This window comes from Cuculus canorus, chromosome 5 (genome assembly GCF_017976375.1).
Source record: "Cuculus canorus isolate bCucCan1 chromosome 5, bCucCan1.pri, whole genome shotgun sequence".
In the NCBI taxonomy this organism is placed as follows: Eukaryota; Metazoa; Chordata; class Aves; order Cuculiformes; family Cuculidae; genus Cuculus; species Cuculus canorus.
In genome coordinates, this window is record NC_071405.1 from 30,959,249 (window position 1) to 30,982,750 (window position 23,502).

Sequence of the window (23,502 nt, forward strand, 5' to 3'; positions counted from 1 at the left end):
CACCAAACAATAGTCTCCCAAGAGACGGAAGCTCTCCTGAAGCTGCCGCGGTTATTTTAGGATTCTCTTTCAACATGAAGAAGCAAGGAATGTGCCCCCAGACACATGCAAATGGCTGCTGAGCTAGTAGGAGTGAGTAAGGCATGTAGGGCTTTGCACTGGGTGCATTTAGCACAGGTGCCAATTGCTAAGGTTACTGGGCAAAGCAATGATCTCAACCTGTCAAACTCTAAAAGTACGCCAAAGCAGTTGGTGTCCTCTAAGTTGCATCTATATGGGACTCTTCCAGCAGACAGGTACAGTGTTGTCAGCACTTGGAGTTTATTTTTTTTTAATACAGGGCATGCCTAGACATAGGTAAACCTGGGGCATTCCTCCTTCCAACATCACATCTGTTTCTTGCAAACTTTCACAATCCCGCTTTTTAAAATTCTAATTGAAATAACTGCGTGCTTTATAGCTGCATCAGCAACCTTTTGTGAAAGAGTGCCAGTATTTAAAATTGTCAGAATTGAGGAAACCAGTTGGTTTTTCTTAATACCTGGCTTCTCTCTCCATTCTCCAGATTTCCCAGAACCTGTCTTGGAGTATTTTCTTTTCGTTATTGCCATGTTCGAGCACTTCTACACATGAATTGGCCTACTTTTTTTTTTGTTTGGTTGATTTTTGTTGGTTTTTTTTTTTCCTGATTGTATTGGATGCACTCATCCTGCAAACTGTGACACACCTGCTTTAATATTGAGTGACCAGTACTACTGGAGACCTTTGTCATTCAGAGCTGGCTCTATGGCCAAATTTTAACAAAATCAATCCTAGTGGAGCTGTTTGAAAATCCATTGAAATACATCACCGTCTACAGGCAGCACTGGGATTTGTTTTGAGGCCTACGTACTCAGTCCGTTTTGGAATACTGATGTTTGGGAATGCTGGTAAAAGGCAGGATTTCAGAATATTCTGATCTTCAGCCTCACTCTGCTAATTACTTACTATCTTTGTGTTAAGTAGGCTGCAGCTTACCCCACTAGGGAACTTTTGTCTGCATACTCTAAAAATTGGGGTGTTTTGTTATGTGCTTATTTTGGTTTCTTTACTTTGGAAGAAAGTTTTATTTGCCTGTCCCTTTTTTCCCCCCTTTGTCTTTTTAAACTTGCAGTCTTCATGGGACAGTAACTATTTCTTTAATCTTTTGTCTGCATTCAATAGTTTCCATAATTCCTCCAAACAATTTTTTAAGGTTTTCTATTAGACTACTGCCATTTTTTTCCCCCTGTTAACAAAGGATTTGATTGCTTGCTTTTCAGATGCTGAGTGAGAATCTAAGAGGAGAAATGACTCTTGTACCCACGGGAGCCAAGATCTCGCTGAGAGATAGCAAGTTTATTCAACTGATTGCCAAATCTCTAAGTATCAGCAGCAAAGAGGTATCTACTTAAATATTTTAAATTGAACTCATACAAAGCTGTAAAATGAGTTAAATGAACCTGCCTTAGAGATGAACAGCAAAGCTGGGAAAAAATGGAACTTTGGACCTTTTGCATTATTTTTATAGTACTGAGTATCCCAGCTAACCAGTTGGGTTAGGGAGAAAGGACACAATGACAAGCATAACATGAAAATGTTTTTAATTAAAAACATATTAACTTTTTTTTTTCCACTTTGTAGCCCCATCTTGAGTTTATTGTCTTGGCTGGCTGGCTGGTTGCAATAACGAGCCTCAGACGGTTGCTGTAACTCAGGGTATCAATGATATGAAAAAGTGCTTTGTGTTTTTGTGGTCAGATATATTGACAGTTTGGAGCAACACAAATAATAATGGGTAAAACAGCTTAATTGTACCTGCAGTCACAGAAGGCTGATACTAAGGAAGCTTTACACAAGCATAATTTGTGGTGTGTCATATTATTCCCTCACAACTGGAAAATCAGAAAATATAGTTTTTGTTGTAAGGTACAGGTATTTACTTTTCTCTTGACTTGGTTTCAGGGAAGATGAGATTTTTAGTAGCTAAAGAATGCTGAAAGTATGGTTATTCTTTAGCTAGCATGAGAAATGGGAGGATATGTAGGGGGCCTATGGGGCTTGTCAGTGGATGTTTGGAAGTACAGGTTACATAAATATCTAAGGAATTACATGAATAAAGGTATCCAGTCTTGAGGAGACTGGGCTATATGGCCTTTTCCAACTCCTCCCAGTGCTGTTTCTCTTACTGATATGTAACTTTGGCATTACAGAGATGATAATTAGTGCATGCGCTTTATATAGATAATCAGATAATTGCTGTGTTGCCAGGGAGGAATATAAATCTTCATGGATGTGAAACCAACAAAATGTAAAATAAATGTGAGACTTCTTTCCTTCCAAGAACTAGGCACTACCATTTTTAAATAGCCAAATGACTAATTTGGAAACTTTACATGAAAGGAAGGGCAGTGTTTTTATGACTTGGACGTCAATCATATTAGAGGCGAGGCTGATATTAAGTCATAGAATCATAGAATGGTTTGGGTTGGAATGGACCTTAATGATCATCCAGTTCCAACCCCCCTGCCATGGGCAGGGACATATCCCACTAGACCAGGCTGCCCAAGGCCCCATCCAACTTGGCCTTGAACGCCTCAAGGGATGGGGCAGCCACAGCTTCCTGGGCAACTTGTGCCAGTGCCTCATCACTCTCATTGTGAAGAATTTCTTCCTAGTGGGAAGAAATTTGGGACCTGATGAGGTGCATCCCAGAGTCCTGAGGGAGTTGGCAGATGTGGTTGCCAAGCCACTCTCCATGATATTTGAAAAGTTACGGCAGTCAGGAGAAATCCCTGGTGACTGGAAGAAGGTAACGTTGTGCCCATTTTTAAAAAGGGTAGAAAAGATGAACCTAAGAACTACCGACGTGTCAGCCTCACCTCTGTGCCTGGGAAGATCATGGAACAGATCCTCCTAGAAGCTGTGCTAAAGCACATGGAGGGCAGGGAGGTGATTAATGGCAGCCAGCATGGCTTCACCAGGGGCAAGTCCTTTCTGACCAACTTGGTGGCTTTCTGTGATAGGGTAACCGCAGCAGTGGACACAGGTAAAATGACGGATGTGATCTATCTGGACTTCTGTAAAGCCTTTGGCATGGTCCCCTACAACATCCTTCTCTCTAAATTGGAGAGATACGGATTCGATGGGTGGACAGTACGGTGGATAAGAAACTGGTCGTATTATAAGAGTAGTGGCTCAAAGTCCAGATGGAGATCTGTGATGAGTGGTGTCTCTCAGGGGTCCGTACTGGGACCGGTGCTGTTCGATATCTTTATCAATGATATTGACAGTGAGATTGAATGCACCCTGAGCAAGTTTGCTGATGGCACCAAGCTGAGCGGTGTAGTTGCCACACCAGAAGGACAGGATGTCATCCAGAGGGACCTGGACAGGTTGGAGAAGTGGGCCTGTGAGAACCTTATGAGGTTCAACAAGGCCAAGTGTAAGGTCCTGAACCTGAGTTGGGACAATCCCCGTTTTTTGTACGTGATGGGAGATGATGTGCTTGAGAGCAGCCTTGCAGAGAAGGACTTTGGGGTGCTGGTCATGAGAAGCTTGCAGCCCAGAAGGCCAACCATATCCTGGGCTGCATGAAAAGAAGCGTGGCCAATAGGTCAAGGGAAGTGATTCTGCCCCTCTATCCCTCTCTTGTGAGACCTCATCTGGAGTACTGTGTCCAGTTCTGGAATCCTCAATGTAAGAAGGATATGGAGCTGTTGGAACGGGTCCAGAGGAGGGATACAAGGATGATTGGAAGGCTGAAGCACCTTCCCTACAAGGACAGGCTGAGAGAGTTGGGCTTGTTCAGCCTGGAGAAGTCTCCAAGGAAATCTTATAGTGACCTTCCAGTACCTGAAGGGGGCCTACAGGAAAGCTGGAGAGGGGCTATTCATAAAGGCTTTTGGTGACAGGACGAGGGGGACCGAGTATAAACAGGAGAGGGGCAGATTTAGACTAGACATTAGGAAGAATTTCTTCACCATGGGAGTGGTGAGACACTGGAACAGGTTGCGGCTCCCCCATCCCTGGAGGTGTTCAAGGCCAGGTTGTATGGGGCTTTGGGCAGCCTGATCTAGTGGAATGTTCCTGCCCATGGCAGGGGGTTTGGAACTAGATGATCTTTAACGTCCCTTCCAACTCTAACTATTCTACTATTCTAGTGTCTAAATCTTCCCCTCTCCAAGTTAAAGCCATTCCCTCTTCTACTGTCACTGCATGTCCTTGTTAAAAGTCCCTTCCTAACTTGTACACCCCCTTCAGGTAATGGAAGGCCACTATAAGGTCACCTCAGAACCTTCACTTCTCCAGGCTGAACAGCCCCAACTCTCTCAGCCTGTCCTCATAGCGGAGGTGCTGCAGCCCTCAGATTATCTTCATAACCCTCCTCTGGACCTGTTCCAACAGTTCCATAGCCTCCTTTTGTTGGAGATTCCAGAACTGGACACAGTACTCCAGGTGGGGTCTCATGAGTGAGGAATAGAGAGGCAGAATAACCTCCCTCGCCCTGCTGGCCACACTTCTTTTGATGCAGCCCAGGATATGGTTGGCTGCCTGGGCTGCGAGCATGCATTGCTGGCATGAGTTTCTCATCAGTGAATACCCACAAGTCCTTGTCTGCAGGGCTGCTCTCAAGCACATCATCTTCCATCCTGTACTGAAATCAGGGATTGGCCTGACCCAGGTGTAGGACCTTACACTTGGCCTTGTTGAACCTCATGAGGTCCACACAGGCCCAGTTCTGCAGTCTGTCCAAGTCCCTCTGGATGGCATCCCATCTCTCTGGTGTGACAACCGCACCACTCAGCTTGGTGCCATCATCTGCAAACTTGCTGAGGGTGCACTCGATCTCGCTTTCTATGTCATTGATGAAAATATTAAACAGCACTGGTCCCATTATAGAACCCTGAGGGACACCACTTGTCACGGATTTCCATCTGGACGTTGTGCTGTTGACCACTCCTCTCTGAATGCAAGCATTCAACCAATCCCTTCTCCAGTGAACAGTCCACCCATCAAATCCAAATCTCTCCAATTTAGAGAGAAGGAAGTTGTAGGGGACCGTGTCTAAACAGTGGTTAATTTTATTTGTTTTTCAGGAGTTGGAAGCTGTAAGAGATGCGTTAATTCCACCTTTGTCTTGTGCTGCAGCTAAACTGGGTGACATAGATGCACTAAGAGCCATAGCAGAAATGGTAATGTAAAATTAAAAGTCTGTTCAAAACACAAATTTTGAAATAGTGCTGTAAATTGCAGGAGGAAGCTATGCTTACTGAGAAGCAACTACCTAAGTCTTAGAAACAAAGTATTTTGACTAATGCAGTTGGTTTCTAGGCTCCTCAGTCTTTGCCTTTCAAAATGGCTCTGTTCTTTCCCCTATCTGGTTCTCAGCTCTTTATATTTTCTTTTGAGCTGTGAAAATACAGGTAGATTAAAATTCAAGTTCTTATCTGCTGACTTGGAACACTTTAAAATAGTTTGTGCTGTTTTCTTTCACTTACCTTTCTTTATGCATATTCATAGTATCCAGCTTTTGGATGTAAATTTGTCATGATTAAAAAAAAAAGAATGTGAAAATTATATTTAAACAAAATGCAGTGCAGTGCTAATTCAGGATTTTTGCCTCTCCCCATAGCTCCAGCTTTGGCTGTACCCGGAAAAAGAAACATTTTCCCTGTATCATTTTCTACACCTATTTTTCTTTTTTTCTTTTCCATTTTGCCTTGATTTACCCTACTCTAGAAACATTGTTAGTGGACCTCAGGAAATGATAAATATATCTTGAAAATAATAATAAATTAAGGCAAGTGAAATTACTAGACTATAGGCACGAAACTGCTGTATGGCGCACTGCAATAAAGGGCGTATCTGAAGGAGCTGTAATGAGAATATGGGGGGGCGGGGACATGCAGAAAGTGGAATAAATATCTTTATTAGTGTTGAAACAATGCTACAAGATAAACTTGAAGTAAGTTGACAAGCTTAACATTTTTGTGGCACAATTAAAATGTGGTGTATGCCTTTACTGTTGTACCAACAACTTAATCTGCAGACATTATCTTTTTAACATGTGAAGGATCTGTCCTTTTGCAGGGTGGAAACTTGAGCTGTGGAGACTATGATGGCCGAACTCCACTTCATATTGCAGCCTCTGAAGGGCATTTAGCATTAGTTGAGTATTTGTTGACATCTGGCGCAACTGTTTATGCGAGAGACAGATATGGATCTACTCCACTAATGAATGCGATCAAGTTCAGGTAACAAAATAATTTATACACTACTCTATGTAAAGTTTATAAACTATCATTTTCGATTTAAAGTCCATCCCTGTGTTTTGGCCTTGTTTTGTCTCAGCAGTCATGTGTAAATGACAGCAGTTAAAATAACACAAACCAGCTTCATTTCAAAGGGTGTGACTAAATTAAAAGATTTTTTAAAATAATATGAAATGAAAGGAAACAACTTTGCTATGCATGCAGAATTTTAGCATAAGGTAATTTATTGCTGCCTTCCCGCCAAGACTTTGTCCATACTTTCAGGACTCCACTCTTTGTTATGAGGCTTCCTTATAAACTGGAGCCAAACCGATCACTCCTTTTGACTGTCAGAAGTGAGAGTGCAGGACCAAGGGCTGTCTGTTTTCTTTCTGCCCGCCCCTTTCTCATCAAGACCAGACTGTTTCAATTGGCATAAAATATTCTGGTAGGTCAATATATTTTAATCTTTCCCTTTCACCGGTGCTTTCCTGAGTCTCTTGCTGGCTAACTGGTTTTTTTGAATTTTCCCTTCCACCCACTCTTAATTATATGGGTTGTCTGCATGGCTCTGCCTGCGTTGTGGACTTCCTCTTCCTGTTGTTGTGGATGTCAGCAGTTTTTGAACGGTAGTCATGGACTGGTCTTCTCCATGTTGTATAGTCCTAAGGAATGGCCATAGCACAGAGTATAAAAGTTATCAGATATCAAAGTTTAATTTTAAAACACTTAGTTTACATAGCCTGGGGATTCGTAGAGCCATTGGTCTTCTAACGTGTTAGAAGCTGCAGCCCCTAATCTCTTCATGTTTCTTTGATCCACTTTCAACTCTTTATCTCATATTCAGTCTGTATAATGGCAGGAGAGAAGCTTTTTTTCTGTAAAGAAGTTTGGAGTGATAGAATTTTCATGGTCTTCATGGATGTCTGTCCCCAAATATTCCTACAGTTTTCTAACGTTGACAAGTTCACCTGGTTTGTCAGGCTGGAATTAGCTCCCTGGGAGGTCTGACAGTCCTGGTTTTGCACTGGCTGCAGGAGTAACTTGAAGTCTTTTTCTGTCTCAAAGATGAGATGTAGGAAGACTAACAGACTTTATTAACTTGAGATTTGAAATCCTGTGTGGTCACACTGTGCTATTGCCATACCTACTGCATGGTCCCCTATGGCTTTGTATTTGATGCTTTATCTCATGAATTTATAAGCCTTTCAGTGGCAAACCCTTAAAGTCATAAAGCAAAAACAAGCCCAACAGCAAATCAAACAAATAACCTTGCAATTGAATAGAGGTGGCTCTGGTCCAATGTGAGAAAATGCTAAAGCATTAGATACCATTAGATGTTCCTGCAAATCAGGCACCTACTTTTTTTCACCGCACCCATCTACTGCCTGAGGAATTTCACATGAGCTTGTTGTTTGGATTCCTTAGCATTGCCACTCCTATATTAGACTCCTACTATGACTCTTAAGCTCTTTAAAACTGCTCACCCGTTTTGATATAGGGAATTGTAAAAGGAAACTGCACCATAACCATTTTCAGTTTCTCTTTTTGTTTCTACTGTTGCAATGAGAGGAAGAGTTGACTAAGACCTAATCTCATAAATGTGTATTTATGATCTGCTGTGTATTCGCACTGCATTTCACTCTGATAAGCATGTAAAGAAGAATGGTAAAGATCAGATAGCTGTATATGTGTGTAATCAGATACCCACTAAAAAGATTTCTGCTACCGAAATATTTAAATTCTGCTTATTAAGCAGTTGTGTGCTGAAAGTGAAGAGATAGCCTCATGCACTGTTCAGACTGGCAGAGAGGGAGGGGGGAAACTGATTGCAATGAACAGTCAATGCTTTAAACTATTTAACATTGAAACTTTCTCAATTTTACTGAATATTGCATCAGCCTAATCCTATTTTCTGAGAATTAATATTTGTTTAATTGCCTTTTAACTGCAGTACAGTATCCACTCATCTTAAAAACAGCTTTCTTGCAGTTTTATGTGGCACATTTCTCAGTGGCTTCCCTTTTAACCTACTGTGCAAACCTTTATAATGATGACTAATTTCTCTTTTTCCATTTCATAATTCATAAAGATGATCAGGAATTATGTCTCTTAGAAGATTCTTAGCATAGCACTGCCAGCTGGTAGACCAGCAACTTGATCTATATTGATGATAGTTTCTTAAATGTTTTGACTCTAAGTGACTCTTTCTTTGTTTCTTTAGATGGTAAAATGTAGAGTTACTTTCTAAATAAGAAATAAGCTACTGCATTTCCTCTTTTTCTTTTGTAACTCCACAATTTGCATATAGTCTCATTTATTTTATGCATGAAGCTAAACAGACCGCTGTTAATTTAGGCCAGTTGCTTGACATATCAAAATTAGTAGCATTCCTTTAATTTCTTAGAGTACCCTCAAGGGATAATTCATTTTCAAAACAATAGAATAATATTTTTTTAATAACAGAAACTCTCTAAGCAGGAAGATGTCTTGAATAAAATCAGTGTATATTTTATGTAGTAAAATCCCTTCCATTTACTTGTAGAGCAGTGCTAAAAGGTTCAAAATGAGAAGTTGCTCATACATTGCTGTGAGAACATCAGATTAGAGGCAGTAAAATTACCTCCCACGTAAATATGAATTTAAATACTGGATATTTTGCAAGGTTACATTTATATTACTGTAGGAAATCTAAGGCAGAGTGAAAATCTAACCACCGCTGACTCCAGAAGTGCATTGAAGCCTGTCCTTACAGTATTTGAGCTTAATATTCCCACTTTCAGTGCAGAAAACTGAACAAGTGAAACTAGGCTGATTGTGCCATAACCATTCCAGTTGCTAGGGGAGCAAGCATTAAAAAGAATGAAGCCAATCAAGTTTGGATATACATTACACCTGCATTTCTTTAAAGACAGTTGGTGCAAGGTGTGCACCCTAAGGCCCCACTCCGGCAAACACTTACATGTGTGTTAATTTCACATGTGTGATTCATCCCTTTTGAAGTTGATTCACTTTTAATAAGTGTCTGCCAAATCAAGGCCGAATATGATACGTACTGTACGGCACTTAGGTTGCTGTGAATCAAGAGCCCTCGTGAAATAGTAAAAGTTCAGATGTCTTTATTAGGAATTCAAACTTTGTTCATAGCAGTGAATGTTGAAGGCCAGACTGAATGATTTATTTTGCTATTGATTCATTAAAATATTAGTATACATTGGGGTTTTTATCTCTAGTATTAGAAATAATGGAATCTAGTGCAGAGGAGACACTGGAAACACTTTTTCTCTTTTTGTTGTTATTTTTTTTCCTTCAGAGAGTAGATGAATGACAGTGGTAGCATCAAAAAGTTAACATAAGTAGCATATTCAAAATAGCATTGTTTCTGTAGGCTATGTCTGATGAAGAGCATGGTTTGGTAACGGAGAGCCCTAAAAAAAGGGAGAGTCAGGAACAGTTTACAGGTGACCATAGCTCCTCGTGGTTTTGCTTATCAGATGGGGCTAGATTGGACAAGCAGCGGTGCAGCCCAGGCTAACGTGGTAATGTTGGCCTTCCCACTACACCCTGAACTTTCGTTGTCCAGCAGTTGCTCTGCTCTTGGGTTGTGTTGTCACCTTGGAATGGGAGTTGCATTTGAACCATTCCCAAGAAGTTCCTTGCTCATGACATCAGCTGAATTTCAGATCAGCCAAACTGTGATGCTTGTGAGGCTTTTGTAAAGCCGCAGGAGAGCAGCACTTAAAGCAACAGCTTCTGAAGACAAACACCTCTCATGTGCGGAAGACATCACAGTAACAGAAATATCACAGCCAGCCTCTTGAAATATGAATAGTGCTCTTGTGGTAGGTACAAGGCAGCAGAAGTGGTACTCTGGATAGGGCTTCAGTTTCTGCAGCACATAGATACTGCTTGGGTGCAAGTATGAACAAGCTGTACTGTGACTTACCTCCCACATAGTTTTCATATTGAGTGATGGGAATGTGAGAGGTGGTCCATTTGCTTTCTTGCAGGGATCTGCTTTTCATAGTTACAATACTAAACACTTTTATATAGTACATTACTATTTGTCCCTATTCTTCTTCTCCCTTACTCTTCCCTTAACAAGCAGGGGTATACAGCACTTCCTCTTCTTCCATCCACACCAAAAACCATGATTTTGAACAAATCCCAGTCATCCGGATGGTGTACTTCTATTTAGACGTGTTTTATTCTAAGCATTTATTGTAAACACTGTTAGTTTCAATGCTTAAAGATTTCTTTTATTTCAAACCACTTTTTTTCTTTTTAATTTGCTGTATTAAATGCATGGGGAAAATGCTCCAAATCTGCCTGTATCAAAGATTTGTTAAGTCTCCCTCAGAGTAGTAATGGCTGTGTGGCATAGGTGAGACATGAAGTGTTTTCTGGAGGGAATCTTGCTTCCAGTGAGGTGTAAATAGTTACAATGAGGGAAAACAAAAGCCTGGCTCTTCACTGGAATCCAAAGGTAGGGACTTTGTAGGGGAAACACACTGAGGGAAGACACTACATGGCATTACATGCTTTGCTGCCTTTTATCTTTTAGTGCTGTCCTACAGCAAAGCTTTTATGTAAAAAACTGCCAGTTTCATGCTGTGATTTCAAATACAAGGTGTGAAATGAGGAATACTCCAGGGCAGTTGCTGGAAAGTAAGCAGACACTCCCCATGCTCAGTTCTGTACCGAAGGTGAGCTTGAGTGAACAAACATGTTCTACTTTAATGTATGTTAGGTCGAATTTCCTCAGCTAATTTTCAGTTCAGTCTTAAGCAGAACAGTAATTTCCTACATGCAGAATTTATTCCTCAGTACAGGTTGAAAAATAGGAAGCCGTGCCATTATTTGCCAGCTCAAGGAGATGTTTGTGGATGGCTAGCCGTGTTGTAAGGGACCCACCTGAGAAAATATTTTAGATAACTGAACAAACTTGTGATGTGGGTTGTTCCAGCAGTGCTTTGCTGTGAAACAAAGATAGATTTATTTATTTATTTGGCTGTCAGTTGAAACGAAGTACAATTTCAATAAATCTGTCTGCTAGGTTAAATAACCTATGTTTGGAAAAGCAAAAGGATTCTTTATAGCAACTGTAGAGCTCTTTGTGTAGTTTATATATTAAGATCTTATATGAAACATATAAGCTCACATAGGCTTGGTATGGATAATGGTAAAGTAACTTCTCATTCACAATGGAGTTTCCTAAAAAGCAGAGGGTTTAGACAAGCAGTTTAGTCCACTTCTTAAATGGAAAGGCCCACAGCTACCTCCAAGAAATTGTAAGTGATTAAGCAGAATATGTATGTAAGCTTATTTTTTATTTTTAATTTATATAGAGGAGTTTTAAGTGATGGGCTGGGAAAGCCCATGTATTTCGTATTATGATGATATGCCTAGCTCTTTATTTTTAAGTGTATAGCGACTTAGTTCAAAGACAAATATGAAACTATTCCTGATCCACTGCTGTCATCATTTTCTTTCTGAAGGACCAAACCCCTGTGTTTGCATTCATAAACTGGGTAATTTGTTAAGCAGAGGAACACACTGTCACCTCTGTTTTGAACCTAATTCTAAATTTTTCACTAGGTCTCTTGTGAAAAATGTATTTTGCACAGTTTTTCACCTGTCATTTTATTTTTACCCACGACAGTACCTTTAGAGACCAGCCTTTTCCATAGATTTTCTCAGGTGTCTTACTAACTAAGGTACAGGAGTTGACTGGTAGTGCTTAAATATCCCAAGTGATAGGTGATAGGCCCCAAGTGATAGGCAGTAGGACAAGAGGAAATGGCCTCAAGTTGCCTCGGGAAGGTTCAGATTAGACATCAGGAAAAATTTCTTCATTGAAAGGGTTATTGGGCACTGGCAGAGGTTGCCCAGGGAGGTGGTTGAGTCTCCGTCCCTGGAGGTATTTAAAAGACGGGTAGATTAAGTGCCCAGGGCTATGGTTTAGTAGTGGACAGCTACGGTTGAACTTGATGATCTCAAAGTTCTTTTCCAACCAAGTGATTCTATGATCTATTTGTCCCTTTATCTCAAAGAAAAGGACAAAGAAGTCCTCATGAAAGATTCCAGATGAAAATAAATAATAAAGGTAGTGGGAGGAAGAGTTTAGGAAAAGATGTGCTTTTGTAGGAGGTTCGTAAGAATACTTACCACAATTTTGAAGCCCTAAAATCCTGATCAATTTCTACATTAACCCGAAGATTCATTATTTATCTGCAAGGCATATGTTTTATTTAAGACTAAAACATACAGGCACTGTATTCTGTAAAATACAGGAATGATGCTGTGTCATAGATGTCCTTGCTGATTCCATGTATTTCAATCACTAATATTTCAAGTGTTAAATTAAACCAGCACAAAGGTAAGGGACACAGAAATTCTTTGAAGAGAAAAGGATGCATCCCTTTCGTTTTCAGAGCTGCACTTAACACTTCTATGTGCTTAGTATGTGAATGATTTTTTGATAGGGAGAGCAGATCTGTTTTTTGCATCTGTCACCTTGAAGAGGATTCGTTGGTTCTGTGATGGTGACAAATATATAAGAACTTTCACTGACTATGTATATGAGTGATGCTGGATTTAGGGGAAAAAACACTACTTGTCAAAGCACTTTCTCTGGTTTTTTTCTGTTCCTTTCATAAAGGCACATACAAGTGATTAATTTATTACGAGAAACAGGAGCGCACCTTTCAAGCCGTGATTTGGAGAACATCGGAACAATACTCTGCAGGTAAATGTGATATAAGGTGAGGTGGCCTTAACACTGGGTTGGAGAGGAATGGTGTTTCAGAAGAGACTCTCAGAATGGAAGACATTGTGTAGACAGCTTCCAAGAAACAATTGGGTCCCTGGCATAGGATGTGGCTATTTCTGTGCTAGACTAATAATGAGGAAGCAAGTGAAGTGATGAAATTAAGAACCAATTCTGTGTTGGAGCACCGGGAAAGTAGGCAGTTGTGGGGATAAGTGAACTGGAAGCAAATATGCCCCATTTATTCCAAGCACTTTCACTGAGGAAGGGTGAAGAGGAAGCTGTGCAAGGTAAGATTTAATAACATCTCTCTTTGAGGATAAAGCTGCACATAGTGCACCATTTCTGTTTTCCTAAAATCCACTTTTCACTTACATGGGAACGGCTTCTACTCTAACTGGCATATAACATTGTTCTTAAAACCAACTAAATTAAATAGACATATAGATTTAACCCCAGAACTTTTGAACAACTACTCATTGTCCCTATATTTAATTTTAAGACAGTCTATTCCTCTGTTGAAGTGGTTTTACCATACAGTTGCGTTTAATATACAAGGTGGTTTAGTGATATGGCTGTATATTATGACAAGAAATAGATACTTGTTTTTTCTTTTCCAGTACTGGTCCTGAATTATTATACAAATTGAAAATTGTAAGAAGGTTTCCTGTATTTCCAGAAATTACTTATAGTTTTTACTTCATTTCTTCTTCTCTAAACCAAACAAAACCACTCTGAATATTGTCCTTTATATTAGGACTTGGCAGGAAACCATGAGATGTGTGGGGAACAGCAAGTGCTGTATATTGTCTTCAGGAACATAAGGTCATGGTAAAGCTTATATGTGTTCTGTATAGAGACTGCACTCTGAGTAGTTCTAAAATCAAGAAATACTAGCTGTAGTGTTTCTGTTGTTGGAACTCACTCAGAGGAGAATGGACAATAAGACATTTACCATTGAAGTAAAAATGTGTGCTTCCCAGGGCACTGCAAGTGATAGGACAGAAATAAACCCTTGGTTTGTGTAGTTTCCATCTGCCAATAAAGTCTGAGGAGTGGCTTCAGGAAATGACCTTTCTCTCCAAATAAATTGGCCCCTTACTTAGCTGTGGTGCCACATGCAGAATCAGTTTGGCTAGCTGGCCTGGGAGTAGTGTGTCCAAAAAAAAAAAAGAAGATAAAAAGAGTTCTTTAAACAAGAAGTGGTTCTGAGGCAGTTTGTTACAACATTCTAAGGAGGATTGTGTACCCTGCATCCGTATTGCATTATCTCCTGTTGTTCAAAGCTGATATTTTGATAATAAACATTTAAGATACTTAGAACTTGCATTGATCATAATAAGTTTAGTATAAAAACAGTATAAATCTTCCAAACTGAAGGCAGGAGTGCATATTCCTGCTGAGGCTGAATGAGGACTCGGAGCGGAGTGGCATACTCGGGGTGCGGGTCAGGAGTCAGGCTCTCTCCCAGTGGGCAGCTGGAGTAGTGGCCACAGCCGGAGACAAGCATCACTGCATGGTCTGTACCGGGAGCACAGCCAGCCTGAGGCAGTGGTCAGGCTTCAGGACAGCCCTGAAATGTCTGTGAATGGTGGCTTTTCTGTATGCTGCTCCTGCAGAACTGAAGGGCTTTCCCTCCTCTTGCTGTCTTAGAGGGCCTGGCATAGTCTTTTGCACCAAAGTGGACTTTTTCCACAGAATATTACTCAGATGCTAAAAAGTCATTAAATCTGAGGTGCTGGTGCTTGTCCTCCTGCCAAAATGTCTCAGATACTTCTGGAGTATCCTTAGATGACCCAACTGATACACTAATTATTCCAGCATACTCAGGCTGACTTCTCTGTCCTACCTCTTACCTCCTCCTTTTAAGCCTTCTCTTTGCAGGCACTGGCACCTTCATGGCAGTCATGTTCACATGGTTAAGCTGCTTATAGAACACGCTGTTTATAACATCTTCCCTTTTTCTAATTTGAACTATTTTCCCACATTTCTTCTATCTTCCAATGTGCCTTAAGCTGCAATTTGTACCAATATGAATTTATCACCAAGGCAATGTATCAACTTCTGGGGATTTAGAAGGACAAAGCTGTTTGCTGATAAGCTCTGGGTTCCTATGCTTTGCTAATTTAACTTTTTTCTCTCGTGTATTTCTCTCTGAATTTGAAGCTCCTTGCTTTCCCTCCTTGCTACTTACCTATCCTCAAACTGGCTTTCATAAAAGACCACAAACAGTGATTTTTGTGTTCCAGTGCTGTCTGCTCAGCTTCCTTCTGCTTATGATTTTAGAATAGAGTAGTTCAGTTGGAAGATTTGGAGATAAAATAAAAGTAAATATGCTCCTTTGGCATTGGTGATGTTTGAAAGCGAACAAGTACCAACCAGAACCGAGAGTTGGACAGCATCAGTGGGAACTCTTGTGTAGGAAGTGGAGATGCGCATAGTGCAGCCAAGATGATCTAGTTAATAAATCTTTCACGGTTTCATTTGTTGGTTTCTTTTTTTTTTTTTTTTAAGTGAGAGGTGTTAGCCTGATTTTTAGAATCACTTTGTTAATGTTTGATATGTGGTTCATGGCTTTGTTTTAAAACGAGAAAGAGATCTCAGCATTAGTAATCTGTTAAATATAGCAGAATCTCTTCTCATATATCAGTAGTATTGTCATCTGTCTGCAAAACCAAACCATGATGAGATAAATGACAGCCTTCAGACTTATTCTGAAGACTAGTTGAGTTCTGGAGCTAGTGAAGAGTTGCTTTGTCTTTTTTTAAAGGAGAAAAGCCTGTACAGAATTAAGATACTCTGTTCAAGTCTGTGCTTTACAAAATTAAATGGGGGCATAAAGCCAAACCAGCTTTCTCTTTCATATTCTTAGATTTCATAAAATGATAGGATATAATATACAAGGATGCAGCCTTTCCAAATCAGCTATTTTCAGAATAATATGCCTCTTGAATTTAATATAAACCTGAGGGGTAAGACTGGTGGAGGAAGGATAAATGTGCCTCTGCAGGAATTAGGACCGGAGCTTCTAATGCATGCTATCTTTCAAAGAATTCTGTCTGTCTCAACTGAGAGAGATGTGGAGGTACTAGCCAAGAGCAGCAGCGCTCCCAAATGTGTTCAGGATAGAACAAACCATGCCTTGTGCTGGATTTTTAACTTGCTTTTTAAGCATTTAATTTTTTTTTTTTTAAAGAAAAAGGGAAAAAAAAGAAAGATTTTCTCTTCTGTCAGGGAGGGTGATGATGCAACTCCAACCCAAAAGAAAGTCTTTCCTGATTGCTTTATACAAACAGTGAAAAAGCAGAGCTTTATGAGCCTAGGAAAGATGAAATCCTAGTACCAGAGAAGGCAGAAGGAACCCCAAGGTATCATTTCATTGTACTTGTTCTTTACCAGACCTAGAACTGGATTGACACTTGTCCTCCTAAACCCTCTGAGATCTGAGCAGCTTTGCTTCTGGTACCTTGACAGTAACAGAGCACACCTTAAACAGCAGCTCCTGTAACTGAGTTTGCTTGATGCTAATGTGACAGGAGGCACAAAATCAGAGTACATAATTGCTTTTCTTGACATATTAGCTCTGTCATCATCGTGATGTCATCATGGGTACATAATCATCTTTACTAAATGCAATACTAGGCAGCATACCTGGGTTTATTTGCTGTAAAAGATATCAATTGGAGTTTAGTAAACTGTTCAAATAGTTCTTTGTCAATGGAGCACATTAACATTCTGATAAGTGTATACTGAAGTTATTTTTATTTCATTTCATGATATAAAAATGGAGGACTTGCTTCTCAGCGGATGAATTTGTAGTTGGAATTGCTGGCATGAATGTCTTTGAGAAAAACACACAGCAAAGATCCCTGTAGTGTATGCTGAGGAGTTCTATGTATGTATTTGATTAAGTACCCTTGCAGTGTTTAAAGGGAATATGGGTACGTATGTCTTGACTACAGAGATCTGGAATTGGAGAAGATGTTTTGTGGTGTTCTTTATTATAACCAATTTAATGAATAGTAGTCATCTTCTGTTTGAGATACCTAAATTTTCCTCACAGGCTGCATTACTTTATTCTCTGGGTCACAGTTCCTGTAGAATACATTTCTCACTTGGTGATTAAATGGCTGCTGCAAAATTGAAGCTACTGTGTGTTTGGATTGCTGCTATGTCGCAGAAGGAGGCCACTTCACAGTTTTGATGTCTGGCAGTGTGGGTTAAACTCCTCTTTCAGAATAGGTGCTATTAGGCAGTTAATTTTCAAGTGAGTGTAGTAGTCCTTGTTTGTTGCTTACAGTGACTCTGACTGAATCTCCCTGGGTACATAGGTTGGTAATATTTCTCAACATTCTTGTCTTTGTCCAAAGTGGTTTCCGCTTTGCATGTGGCTGAATTATGAGGTTCTGTCTGGCAAATACAATGCTTTCCTGTCCAGTGTTGGAGACACTTGTAACTCTCATTTGCTAGGTAGGCTTTTTGTTTGCTTGTTTGTTCCTTAATTCTGTGACCTTCCAGTGTCAGCGGCAAAAGACTTGTTTCTGTAAATAAAGATAATTCTTGTGTTCTAGAAGTTGTTGCTAACCAATTTTTTCTCTGCTTTACTAATGCTTATACTTTTTCTTTATTAGTGCTTACATTTCCCTGCAGTTTCCTTAGAGACTTCCCACTGAGCTTCCTGTTAGACCTCCTTTGCCTTCCTCTGTTTCCTTATTGCTTCTGAGGGAAGTGTGATGGCAGTTTCCATTAACGATTTATTGATCCTTTTCTTCATGATGTCACACTGAAGCACTGTTAAACCTCATCACCCCACTGCCGCTTCTCTGTCTCCCAAAGGCCCTATTTGCAGGTCTCCTGCCCTGCCTCAGGGTTGGTGGGGTTGCATGGAAGAACGCAGACAGAGACCGTTTGCTTTCCCTTTTCTTGCCCAGCCTCTGGGACTGCTGCAAGCAAAAGCCTTTGACTTTCTCCTCAGACTGCTGCAATTAGAGGCTGCCACCCCCTTGAAAACATTTTTGCAGGTACCTAAGAGATTTAATCAACAACAGAAGTGACTTCAGCCTGGACGAGAGTGAATGTTGCAGCCCTGCTTTCATGGTTTCTTCCATACGCTTACCTGACTGTCTGCATCTTCCAGCCTTCTCCCTTCTCCCAGGTCTGCCTGGCTTGGTTGTCTTATCCAGGAGTCTATCACCATCCTCCATCCCTGCTGCCAACAGTATGCTATTCCCCACAGCAAGCACTGTTTAACACAGCAAACTCTGAACTTAATAAGTGTAGGGAGGTTTCCTCCTGTCTTAATGAGATTTGGCCTCACTCGATGATTATCAGTGTGGTTCTGCTGAAACAATGCAAGCTCAGGTCTGGAGCCTGACAGATGTTGGTATCTCAAGAAAACTGAAGGTAGTCCTCCTAGCCTGTCTGCAGACTTGATACGGACAATTGTGCATTTGCACGTGTAAAGGCTGTCAGCCCTCCTTTTACCAACATAAAAGTTAAAAACGAACTATGAGTATTATGTATGAGATTACCAGCAGACAGGCAAAGAAATACAGTGTGTATTCCTCTGAAAACTTTAACTCACTTATTTGCTTAATTTTTGATCCTTTCTGTTGCTCGCTATACATGGCAGATAGAGGTCATCTTCAAAAAGCTTTTTTTTTTTTTCGTTGCTGACTATTTAAATCTTATAAATTATCTTATAAAACTAAAATAATTATAGCTGCATTTCTCTCCAAATGCTATCATGTAAATCTGCTGTCATAACTTCTGATAGCAAACATAGCTAGGCAAACATGTGCAGGGGGTTCCTCGGTGGTTTTAAACAAGGTGTGCTGGTTGCTAGCACATCTGCTTGTGCTCTCACTGACTGAGCCGCATCTTGATTTAGCCATTGCCCCCCCCCCAACTCATTTCATGAGATAAATATTGTGTTGTGAAATATGAAACTGCGTGAATTTTTTTTCCCCTTTGGTCATAGTCACACCCACTATGTGAAACCAGCCTGTTGTAAGTACTTATAGCACAGCCTTATTAATTTAAGGAACTGATTCATCAAGCTGTGTTGCTTGCTCAGCTATTCAGAGCTGTTGTAACAGGGTTCCTTTACTCACCTCTGCACCCTGGCAGCCATGTCGAGCCTGTTCTGGTTTAGCATTTGCCTGCTGAACTAATTGACAGGACCCAGGAGCACACTAAAAATGGACTGAAAGATGTAGAACCAGTATTAATTATTCTTTTTCCAGCCTTTCAGCTAAAGGTGATGTGGATGGGCTGTATGCCTGGTACCTAGCTGGTGCAGACCTGGAGCAAACTGGTTATGATGGCAGGAATCCCCTACAAGTAGTAAGTGTGCATACAGCTGTACTCCATATAGCGTGTTCACTGTGTGAGTAATAATGCATGCTGTCAGGTAATATAGTTTGGGAAAAGTACGTGCTACTTTGGGGACTATAAACCAAGTTAGAGTTTGTTACAAACTCAAGTCTGGTATTGTTCTGAAGTAATAAACTATTGGAGCCAGATTTTTCTCATCTATCTCAGAGAAATTGAAATTTAAATTGGATTTTAATTATTTTGTGATAACATATTCATACTTCCCACAAGTAAGTATTTGCATGTCCTGATACACAGGATGGCAGGATTTATTGATGTTTTTACTTACAGGCAGAAGCCACAGGGCATAAGGAGGTTCTTGACTTCCTTAGACAAAAGCAGTAAAGAAGGTAAGATCTCATTTTCAAGGTTCTTGCCTTCCTTAGACAAAGCAGTAAAGAAGATAAGGTCCCATTTTCAAGCGTTAGATTTCTGAAATGTATGGATCAGCATACACATGTAGGAAGGAGGATTTTGTATTTAAGCCCTAGTTCACCCTAGGGCATCTGGATTCAGCTGCTGTCCCTGCCTTAGTTTCTGATGTGACTCTGAATACTTTAATCCTTCTTTGTAGAGCGAGGCTAATGTTATTCCTCTTTCTGCCTGAGCCTGAAAGTGCTTTTTTAGGGTACGTTGCACAGTGTGGTTCTGAACTTGGTTGGGAATCTAAACACTACCAAAGTAAAACCACTGAGGGCAGCACTGTCTTGTTCCATTGGCCCATTGCAATAAATTACACCTCTGTCTTGGCCATATTAGAGAGGAAATTCCTTTTATTGGGCACTTTTCCAGATCTGATTCTCAGGGTGCAGTGCCCACAGCACAGGATACCTTTCTCCATTTGAGCTGCAAGGCCATCACAGCCATTCAGCGGCACAGCCTCCCACTCCAGAGGTGCCACTACAGCATTTCCACGTGTGCTCTCCCTCTAGCTTTTAATGGAGCACCTTACACCAGCCCATCTTCTACTGTAATGTTGTCAAACACCATGGGAAACGTGGGGCAGATCCGTAATAGACAGGAGTTAGTTGTGCTACACAGACAGACTGCAGAAGGCTCTCTTTCAGCAGAGAGCTCTGGCAAGGGGTTTGCTCCCCATCCGGATGCAGGACAGGATGGGGTTCTGTCCTTCCTCTTACCCAGACCTGAGCCATAGCTGCCTGGTTGTCTCTGAGACAGGCTCCCTCCCAGCATGAGTATCTTTTGTGCTGCTAACACAGGTCTGTTTCCCTAGCTGTGAGACAGGCGTGAGCATCATGTTCAAAGCGTCAGAGCTGACAGGTCTCTCAGTAGGAAACTTGTCTGGGCGTTTGACCTTCTCCAGTGCTGTGCTGTAACTGGAAACATTGAAAACGCCTTTTATTTCTCAGAACTCTTTTCTGATGCAATAAGTTGTTGATTTAGTTATCTTTTCTTCAGTATACTGGCAAGTCTAATACCAATTTAAATGTTGGGAAGAGATGATCTCCTTTGTTTAATAAAATTAACACAAATTTTAAGTTAAAGGTTTTGCTGCATCCATGGTTACCTTGCCAGTTGTGTGTCTCATTTGATCAATGTGAGTAAATTCAAGTGTATATAAGTTGGAAACCGCAGCTGGAACCAGTAGTATTTTTTCATCACTGTGTACTGGTCTAAATGAACATTGGACAGAATCACGCATTTTTTGCTTTCCTGTAGAGTTTTGGGGTTTTCTTTGGGTTTAGCTGATGTAGAAGAATTAGATATAATCACAGCCTTGGGCATTTAAATTGAAGTTTTCTGGTGTCCAAGATGAAAATGCTAAAGATACCTTCAGAATATGGGTTATGATACAAAGGAATTTCCATTTTCAGTGAAATATGTCTGCAAAAGTCACTTTTATTTTGTATTTGGGGAGTGAATATGTTAAATCCTCAGCTCCTACATGGATCAAATCTCAATTCCTTTGGACTGAGCCACCAGAAGTGTAGGCAGTCTGATGGAAATCGTCAGTACTGCATGAGAACTTGCTTAGCAGGCTACAAGTTAATCCTCTCAGGAAGGTTTGGGATGCTGCCCAGTTCTAAACATCCATTTTCTCTTTCTCCAGAGCCTGTAGAAGATGGTCACTCTTCTTCAGAAATATCAGCATTGAACACTAATGGTGTTCAGCAGTTACATGAGGAAGAAAGGAAAGGAAGAAAGGTAGCTGGACTTGGAGCACACAGGAAGGCTAGAGTTTAGAAATGTTCTTTACTTAGGATCACATTAAGTTCTTACTGATTTCTAAAAATAATTTGCTGCTTTTATCTTTTAAAAACTTGTTTTGAAAATAATTTTTTATAAACAAGTGAGACTGGAATGTATTACCTATACTGTACGAGTTCTGTTTTAAAGAGACCTTTTGAATGTTCTTATGCTAAATCAATGAGGATAGTATTGGAGGTGTAGCAAACAAACGCTGTGGTGAATTTGTACCAAGGAAAACCAGCAGATTGTGCATTTCTGGGTTTGAACTAATAAAATCTCTGAGGAACAATGTTGGTTTCACTTTGTCTGGTGTTTTGCAATGGCTTGTATCACTTCAGTTGCAATTACAGCAATTGTGAGTGTCAGTGCAAACAATTGAATCAGTCATGGGCATCTGCCTGCAGTTGTGTACTAATCTTCACCGATGTATCACTATAAAACCTCGCTTAAAATGAGTAGGAGGCAAATGCCATAAAGCATGTTTGTGGGACTGTCTAAGTGAATTGATTGTTTTGTTTCTAATAGCACCCTTCCCACATCCTGACCGGAATATAATTAAGATTGCTACATGCTGGACACATAATTATTTGGACTGTAAATGTGATCTCAGTATTAACAGACTCCAAGTATAAAGTCTCAACACTTTGAGACTAAAGAAAAAAAAGCAATATATATCTTTCCAGCTGTGTCCGCCCTAGAATATGTAAATGTAGAGAATACATATATGCAAGTGCATATATTGGAGACAGCAACTTTTAATTTCACCTACACCTTCTGCAATAATCTATGTGGATTTTGTATCTGCTTCATCTGAAGGGAATCTTTGAAGTGCAGATAGTTGAGTTTTTTTTTTTTTTTCCTCTTTATACTCTTCAGCCTTCCCACAGCTATTGTTATCATGGAGAAAAGCTGTGTGGACTACTTGCTGAGCCTGCTGGTATTAAAAGATTCCCTAGGTATGTCATGTATCAGATCCCCCTAAAACAAGGTAACTATGCATGAAGTCTGAGGAAATGCTGTGTACGCTCCAGTTCAAAACAAAAACATAAAATTGCCTGATTTTTTAATGTGAAGATTAATGCACTTCTTTGCTGTAGTCACAAAAATTACAACTATGCTGTCTCATTATTGATGTTATGTGGCAATAAACATGGTTTAGATTTTATAAAATTAATACGGAATTAAGTAAATGAGATCTATCATAAAATATCAGGCTTCAAATTCATCACCTTTTCGGTGCCTTATCTGTAAATGACCTTATCTGTAAAGGCAATGTATGTAACAAAGTAATTCTTTTGAAAATGTTTAGGATCAGGAGAAAAAACATGCACAGATTCTACTTCCTGCAGTATTTAGACCTATAATCTTAACTCTTGCCTAGTCAGTAGTCTAAAAGTTGATACACTGAACTAAGAATTCCCTTGATAAACTTCTCTGCAAGTGGCTTCCTTGGGACTGAAATATTTGTCTTTATTTCAATGATTCTTGGATGCAATATTTTTCCCATAGCATTCAATTCCTTATTTCTGTACCAGAATGACTGCAACATGTACAGAAGCATCAATATTTTCCTTAAACTTGCCCATAAAGGCTCATCTGATCTACAGAAAACTTTCTAAATGATAACATTCTTATATTTCTAAAATACAGCATCCTTTGAAAGTACAAAACATATTTTCTTTTTCTTTTGAACAATGTTACTCTGGTGTGAATTACTGAAATAATAGGTCTCAACAGTAAAACTAGAGGAGAGCGAAGAAGACAGATAACTGTTTTCTTCCTGCATGTGAGCCAGGAGAAGACATGAAGGAGCATTTAGAAATATGATCCAGTAAGAAGACTTCCAGTTAGATGCTTGTAAAGGTTTGGGTCACA

At 40.1% G+C, this 23,502-nt stretch overlaps 1 protein-coding gene across 3 annotated transcripts in view; it reads left to right on the forward strand.

Annotated features, from left to right (window-relative positions):
- ASPG (asparaginase) overlaps positions 1-22,386 on the forward strand; it is a 52,516-nt gene extending 30,130 nt beyond the window's left edge. The window contains exons 10-16 of one of the 3 annotated variants that reach the window (XM_054067488.1): positions 1,302-1,421; positions 5,118-5,213; positions 6,112-6,275; positions 12,934-13,020; positions 19,287-19,386; positions 19,708-19,766; positions 21,488-22,376. In XM_054067488.1, the coding sequence (XP_053923463.1) occupies positions 1,302-1,421; positions 5,118-5,213; positions 6,112-6,275; positions 12,934-13,020; positions 19,287-19,386; positions 19,708-19,761 (621 nt within the window). In that variant the 3' untranslated portion in view covers positions 19,762-19,766; positions 21,488-22,376. Of the gene's footprint in view, positions 1-1,301; positions 1,422-5,117; positions 5,214-6,111; positions 6,276-6,557; positions 6,721-12,933; positions 13,021-19,286; positions 19,387-19,707; positions 19,767-21,487 lie in introns of those variants that run through there. The other 2 variants (XM_054067490.1, XM_054067491.1) reach the window with 2 other exon arrangements.
- Positions 22,387-23,502: the final 1,116 nt, after the last annotated feature.